This window comes from Ammodytes marinus (genome assembly GCF_949987685.1).
Source record: "Ammodytes marinus genome assembly, chromosome: 19".
NCBI lineage: Eukaryota > Metazoa > Chordata > Actinopteri > Uranoscopiformes > Ammodytidae > Ammodytes > Ammodytes marinus.
In genome coordinates, this window is record NC_137223.1 from 17,594,104 (window position 1) to 17,602,064 (window position 7,961).

Below are 7,961 nucleotides of genomic sequence, written 5' to 3' on the forward strand. Positions count from 1 at the left end.
TCATGCATATATTGCATTACGATAGTGTATTGTATTTCAAATTCATTCATTATATCCTAACATAGCGCATGTTTTTGCTGTGTTCATTTGAGTTTTACTAACATTCCCTTGCAGAAGAGGAACCATGCAGTGGATTATAAGTCACAGCAGTAGCATGTTGTATGAAAAATATTTTCGTGTTTTAATAAATGAAAGTGTGAAATCTAACATGATGGCTGCACACAGTGTTTTTGCAAATGAATATCACTATGCTAATCTGTGCTTAATGGTGAATATCAGTGTGCAATTGTATGAAAGGGGATCCCCCTCACTTTCCTTTCAATTGCATTTCAGGAGGAAACACATTTGTAACACAGCACGTACAGTAGCTATACTCTCACTCCCTTCGCATCCCCCTCCTCTCCATCCAATTTACGAGCGTGCGATGCATTTAGATTCCTGGGGGGGTGTAGCCCGTGTAGCCCATAGCCACACATTATGGTTCTCACATGATTGCACTGCATATTATATATCCGTTCGGAAGCCAATGGGGTTTCGATGTGGGAGTGACGTCGGGGGGCGGATCGGTATTCTCACTTATGTGTGTGCGAGCGCACACATGTATGTTTCCGCGCGTGCGTGCGTAGAAGCCCCCCTTCGCCAGGCAGCCAGCTCTCTCGCTCTGTGCAGGCGCAGTGTGTGCAGTGTGTGCAGCTCGGCTAGCCTCCCTCCCTCCCCTCTGCACTGAATGGACTAGATTCCCAGCCACGTAAGAAGCACAGCGGCAACACGGGAGAGAGGATGTCCTGCTGAACCGAGGGATAGGCCTGGGAAAGTCGGCCGGCCGTCCCTTCCTTCCTTCCAGTAACAGCTACAGCAGCAGACATACAAGACACACGACCTTTTCCTTTCTACTGGACTACACCAAGAGAAACAGAAGACGTCGACTCCTGCACACAATTAGAGCTTCAGCAGTCTTTCCGGATGGGGTTTTCTCTTTAGGTGGTAGCCTACATGACAATCACCGTGCACGGATATGATCCCGGGGAACAAGGCCGTGCACTGACCTCGTACTAGTTAGCCAAGGAAGCTAGCCGGTTAGCTCTGCACCTGCTAGCCAGCGTTTGTCTGTCAAATTGCGGCTAAATTCAGTAGCTATACTTGGCGTTCGACACTCGCTTTATATATGCTCGTGTATTTTCTTCTTCCTGTGATTGCAAGCCGTATCTAAGGGAATTGTTTCCGTTTTACGAAACGTGCCATACCATTAACCGGCGACATAAGCTAGCGGGTTGACCTAGCAACCCCATTCATTGTAACAAAAAAAGAGAAAAAATACGAGTTTTCTGTAGCCTTTGTTACTGTCCCGGCGAGTCTGCTCGCGCTGGTAACGTTAATGAAACTGCAGCAGGTCTGTGCTAAGGGGTTTCAGTCGATTAGAGGCAAGCGACATTTTCATTTTAGCCCGGCCTTATCTCTTGAATGGAAAACAAAGGGTGGGCAAGTGAACAATTGAACTCTGCAGAAGAAATTACAGAGCCCCATTTTTTGTTGTTGAATGAAAACCAACGAGGCAGCTGCTCCCGTGCATAGTCTGCCACAGTGCAGCTGAATCGATTCCTTCGTCTTGTTTGTTTTTATAATCAAGATTCGGACCGTTTGTGATATTGCACTTTAATTTTTACAACAAATTAAAAAAAGTGTTGCCCCCCTCGAGGACGTCGAGACGAACGAGGAGGAGGAGGAAGAGTCCCGGTTTTGTGGAGGTCTCGCACTAATTCCTCATGAACATACAGAGGTCAAATCCAATTAACATTTCACGTTATGGGAGATCGCGGCACAAATCGCACGATTTCGAAGAGCTGTCTTGCTTACGGACTACAGAGTCGCACCAGAGCTTCAGTCCCAACCTCGGGTCCCCCAGCCCGCCGGAGACCCCGGACTCCTCGCACTGTATCTCTCGCATCGGGGACTACCTTTTGTTGGAACCACTGGAGGGAGACCACGTTTTCAGAGCCGCTCACCTGCACAGCGGGGAAGAGCTCGTATGTAAGGTTAGTATTAGGGCAAACTATAGGCGGTAAGGGACACGTACCCCACCTCCCCCCTCCAGAATAGCTCCCCGACCTTTTTCCATTTGCTTCCAATGGGCTTACGCAATGTGAAAACAACATTTATAGGACGAATGAACACGAATGCATTTCGACATTTCACTTTGAACCAAATATAACATACGCTATACAGAGCACTATATAGTTGCTTTGTTACAGGTTGACTATTGCAGTAAGTCCACACCCCTCGCACTTTTATATAATATATAATTGCTAGTATTGTAAATAGAGAGCTGGCCCGGCAGCCTAATGGAAAAAGTGAATGGGCGAGCTGCGTGGTTTGGGTTGCATGATGTAACATTGACAAAGGAGTGAGTAACCACGCACACACACTCCTCTCTCCCTGCTATTCTCGCGTACCCATGGCTTCTCTCTTCTCTTTCATAGTGCAATGCTGTAATCGTATTATTTCACCCGTTGGTTTTATGTATGATGCACAAGCACGGTCGTAGAGCACCTTTTTTTGCATCAAATATCACAGGGATTGTAAAAAACAGAAAAAAAACATATAGGTTGAGCCAGCTGCTTTGAATCCTCTAACTATATGAAATAAATCACTATTCCCATTAGGATGGGGCCTCCCTTGTGGCCTTTCCTGTGCTTGTTTTTAGCACATATTGACTTAAGAAGTGCATTACTGATTATAAGCGCAGTGTGTGCTTGTCCCTGAGGTACATTCCAGCTTTATGCAGACTTAAGTGACTGGATGAATTGGGACACTAGTTACATGCTGTTGGACACATAAGGCACGGCATATCCAATATCCGGTACCTTTTGACTGGAGATAATGTTTTGTCAATGGCAATAACAGATTAATGGCCTTTGGCACAGCCTGTGAGCTAACTGCCTTTTGACCTCATCAATCAATCCCCCACTTCCAGGACTGATCATTGCTGCCATGCTGGAAGTCTAGGTCACAACTTAAGATCCTGATAGCTATGGGGTGTATTTGGGTATTGACTGAGTAGAGGAGGCGTCTTACCTGAACTGCTGGTACTGAAAGTCAATGGAGGGGGGGGCGTTACTATGGAAACAAAGGAGACACCGCAACCCCGGGCTGCAGTGCAATACAGCTCACTGTCATTCCTTTCACTGTGCTTCTGTTACTCCCGCTGCCGAAAGAGTAAACATAAGTTTGGTGTTGCAAGAATGTGCTAGATCGCTCACGATTTGCTTAATTACAAGACAAATTGTATCTCTTTCAGTTGGATTTTATTTATTGTCTCCAAAAGGAGGAAATGGAAACATTTTACACTTCTGCTGCAGATGTTCTCACCCTAATAATCTGCTACAGAAACAGTTGCACTCTTAAGTCACAATAGGATGCCTAAAAATGCTGCTCGGCTAAAATGTGCACTGTAAATAGAACCGTTTCCCCTTCTTGTGATTGCAGGTCTTTGACATTGGCCGGTACCAGGAGTCACTGGCGGCCTACTTTGCCCTGGGCCAGCACCAGCACATTAACCAAATCCTGGAGATCTTGCTCGGTGAGACTCGGGCTTATGTATTCTTTGAGAGGAGCTATGGCGACATGCACTCCTTTGTCCGCACCTGCAAGAAGTTGCGGGAGGAGGAAGCTGCCACACTCTTCTATCAGATAGCCTCGGCCGTGGCACATTGCCACGACAACGGACTGGTCCTTCGTGACCTCAAGCTGAGGAAGTTTGTCTTCAAGAACGAGGACAGGTGAGTTCTGCAGAATGCCATAGTCTAGGTAGGGCATCGAATATCAACCTGCTCTCTGTCATCATTACATGTACATGTTTTATATATGATTCAACAACGGTGTAGGTATTCTCCCTGTCATATCTTGGCTTACACAGAAGGATGCTGTAAACTGAGCCGATGTACGGCTGACATGCCTGTCTCGGATGTTATGCCAAGTAAAGGAAACGTAAGCCCTTTGTGTCTCCTTGGGCTATTTTTGTGCACGCGGTTTAGTAGTGGATATGACTCTGTGTATACCCTATATAGCATACGGAAGCACACTGGCAGTGCAGGTAGTAGTCCAACTGCTTTTGAACTGAAAAGCAGGGACCAAGAGGTTACCAGCGCTAGCTTTCTGTGTGACAGGTGATCGATTAATGGGAGCTTTTGCCACAGCTGTGCTTCTGTACTGATCAGCAGGAGGAATCTGTAGAATCACACATAAACAATGGTTTACTGACCCCTGGTGGCAGCATTTGCTAAGTACATGCATAAAACCCAGGCATCTGTTGCCACAGCAACCCAAGACCACTTTAAAAAAATTGTTAATGAAGCATCTAATGTCCATTCAGACTCTTTTTTTTTAAAATTATTATTGAATTTGTCCTCCCACGTTTTGCTTGTGTCAACACAACATGCCCAAGCTTCTTAGGGAAATGTCTTTACAGCCAGTTCTCTATGGACACCCATGCAGGAGGCAATGACTGCACCTCGACACCTTCTATCTGACAGTAAAATGTGACATCACTCTTTGGCTCTTACTGTGGAAAAAGAGAAGTTGAGCCGCCTCACATATTCAGTACGGGTCCAATGACCTTGAATGTTACACCAGACTGCTCCCGAGCCCTGATGCACCCCCACACACACACACACACACACACACACACTCTCCCATTAAATGATTGATGTCGGGTGAATTTTAAGAGGGATGGTGCAGGACAGCTTTGGGGCACATTTACTTTATGGCCTCCCTGTCAAGTATATATTAACACCTTTTCACTCCTACTGGCTCAGTGGACATGCAGCACAGACACAAGAGTACAAGGTTGCTTTATACACACAGAGGTCCGTGCTAGCCTCCTGACCTGATTTTGTCACGCTTCTGTTCGCCTTTAGCCAAACAGCAGCCTGGGGCAAAGGTTAGCCTCGAGTAGATTCCGACGTATTAAAATATGTTTATATATTCCTCCTACACCAAGAACACAAGGCAGAATAAGCCGAAATTGCATCCCATATAGCTAACATAAAGAAAATGAGCTACTATTCACAATTGTGCCAAATCTCTATATTTTTTTTTTAGTTTAATTATCTTTAATTGCCGGCTGCAGATCCTCCAAATGAGCTGATATCCGGACAGTAATATGCTTTATTTGAAAAAACACATGGCACTTTTTATTTCACAGAAACAATGGCCATGTGGATGAAGGAAACCATGGAGTATTCCCCGAAAAATCATCTACAACACATTAATGAAAGCAAAAGACTATTTCTGATAACGAACCAGTGAGTGGGCTAATGTGACAATGTGTGAAAGGCACATGTCACAGCTGTAGAATAATCCATTCTTGAATATGTCTGAGCCTGTACTACTCTGGTTTCCTTTTCGCCCTCATGGCGCCCACTTGATGCATCATGCCTCACGGACCTCACACGGAGATGGCAGCATTTGCACAGCCCTACAAGCTTTTCTTACCATGCACGTGGAACATTTTCTTGCCCAGAGCCTCCCAAGATTCTTTAGTGACAAGACTTGTGAACAACCAGCCATTATTATCAGCACTCTGGGTTATAATAGTTGCTTTTGTGTGAAGAGGGATTAGAGAACATGAGTACACATGGGCCGATTTTGAGGCGCGGAGAGAGAGCAGGAATAAAAAATCCTCATTGTCGAGTCATGATTCTCTGAGCAAACAATTCCATGTATGAAATCAAGAACAGTCAGTCGCCCGTAATTGTATTTCTTTTGAATTGTGAGGCCGGTCTTTCGGTATTGTTACGGCGATTGCTTTTTGGCTGGGCTTTTTATCTAAATGAAAGCAAATGTCAAACTTGCCTAGAGCATTCTGTGCTCTACTTCCTTTTTGATATCCAAAAAGCGCTGGACGTAAACCACTTAACATGTCCATCAGAGCAAATCCCCCCCAATTAAGCATCTTTTTTATTTCATTTTGTTTGTGCGTTGGCATCCAAAGATTGGAAATAATTATAGTAATTATTACTTGATAACATTGACATTATCAAACCAGATCCAGTGTCAGTTGTTTTGTGAAAGCGGTATCATCATCATCATCATGTTAAATATGTTTTTGTTTCCCCCTGTGTGTGTGTGTGTGTGTGTGTGTGTGTGTGTGTGTGTGTGTGTGTGTGTGTGTGTGTGTGTCCGTGTCCTCAGAAGCCTGGTGAAGCTGGAGAGCCTTGAGGACACTTATATCCTGGATGGCCACGATGACTCCCTGTCAGACAAACACGGCTGCCCGGCTTACGTCAGCCCCGAGATCCTCAACGCCAACGGCAGCTATTCGGGGAAGGCAGCTGACGTGTGGAGCCTGGGCGTCATGCTCTATACCATCCTGGTGGGGCGCTACCCTTTCCACGACGTGGAGCCCGGCTCTCTGTTCAGCAAAATCCGCCGGGGCCACTTCAACATCCCCGAGACGCTCACGCCCAAGGCCAAGTGCCTGATCCGCTCCATCCTGCGCCGGGAGCCCGCAGAGCGTCTCACCTCTCGGGAGATTCTGGACCACCCGTGGTTTGTCTCCTCCGGCCTCCTAGGGGGCGCTGTGGCCCACGCCAGAGGGGAAAGGGAGCAGGAGCAGTTGGTGCCTGAGGTGAACATGGAAGAGGAGCTGGAGCAGTTCTTCTGCTGAGCGAGAAAAAAAGAAACACACCAAGCACAAAAACCGATAGACTTCGCCACGGCCGGCTCGCCCACGCTTCACAGTGGGAGCCGCTTAAACAGTAGTTTAGAGATTAATAGGTGAACATTTGTCACTCATAATAAAAAGGTGTTTCCATCCTGTTTCCTATTTCCACCATTTCATGGAAATCCTTGAGACCTGGCATGACAAATGGCATCTATACGTCACCTGGCGATGCACATCCTCCCGCTCAGAGAGATGTTGCGCACGACATGCAAGTTGCAAACAATGTAGCAAATGTTTTTTTTTTTTTTTGGGGGGGGGGTTATTTTAATGTGGTGCTCATACAAGTAGACACATTCACCATTTTTACACTATGGAAAGCATGAAGGGACATATTGAGAACACATAAAACCAAGGAGAACAATACAAAATGAACTGACAAACTGCAACATCACACCTTTTCTTTAAGATTATTATTTTTTTGTAGTAGCTTTAGGTGGTACAAATGTATACCACAGACCCAGGGTCAGAAATCACAACCCCAAGATCTGTAATCACAAATACAAGGTGAACATCCCTGAGATGGGACAACTGGTTAATAAAATGGAAAAGCTTAGGCTCTCTCCTCATCATCAACACTGTTGACCTTTTCTTTGTTTCGTGTTTATTTTTTGTTTTGTCATTTCTCATTTGTCTTGATCTAACATGACTGATAATTGTGACAGTCACTAAACTCCTTGACGGCCTTGTTTTCAGTAATGTGTATTTGTCAGTCTCTTAAGCTTTTACCACACTTTATTCACCTCCACACTTTTATTTTTTCCGTAGCATAACTTTTATAACCCCTGTTTTGTTTAAGCTAATCCACTTGGTTGTTACTACTTCAACATCACTCCATAAACTTCAATCTTTAACCATTTTTGTCTTGGTCAGCATCCAAACTTTGGCCTCATGTACTTGACGTGTTCGGTGAATGGACAATTTCAACGTAAAAATTAGCTTCCTCTTATTTAAATCAATTCTTCAGTTGTAGGATCGAGATCATTTATTTAAATTGTAACAGCTATATATATAAATAAATATAAATATATATATTTAAAACTACATTGCAGGGTTTTTCTTTATTCAGATTTTCCTTTTTCATGTACGATGTAGGCAATATCTTGACACAGGACAGTCACAAAGAGGAAAATGTCTGTCTTAAGTTTTAGAATACACAATATCTTCTGTGCCAGTATTCTGGTGCCCCACCCCCGACAGCCATGCCACCTGGTCTCCCTCGTTTCTTTTTTAACACTTGAAA

At 44.8% G+C, this 7,961-nt stretch overlaps 1 protein-coding gene across 1 annotated transcript; it reads left to right on the forward strand.

Moving 5' to 3' along the window:
• The first annotated feature begins 664 nt into the window (after nucleotides 1-664).
• trib2 (tribbles pseudokinase 2) lies at nucleotides 665-7,294 on the forward strand. Its single transcript, XM_080048355.1, has 3 exons — nucleotides 665-2,033; nucleotides 3,484-3,776; nucleotides 6,190-7,294. The coding sequence occupies exons 1-3, from the start codon at nucleotides 1,764-1,766 to the stop codon at nucleotides 6,662-6,664; spliced, it is 1,038 nt and encodes a 345-aa protein (XP_079904481.1). The 5' UTR covers nucleotides 665-1,763; the 3' UTR covers nucleotides 6,665-7,294.
• The last annotated feature ends 667 nt before the right edge of the window (nucleotides 7,295-7,961 follow it).

What these genes read in the sequence shown, in the direction of transcription:
- trib2 (XM_080048355.1), top strand. Translation starts at nt 1,764, where the DNA reads ATGAACATACAGAGGTCAAATCCAATTAACATTTCACGTTATGGGAGA. An exon ending in GGGAAGAGCTCGTATGTAAG is followed by an intron (nt 2,034 to 3,483) that starts GTTAGTATTAGG and finishes TTGTGATTGCAG; the next exon opens with GTCTTTGACATTGGCCGGTA. An exon ending in GTCTTCAAGAACGAGGACAG is followed by an intron (nt 3,777 to 6,189) that starts GTGAGTTCTGCA and finishes CCGTGTCCTCAG; the next exon opens with AAGCCTGGTGAAGCTGGAGA.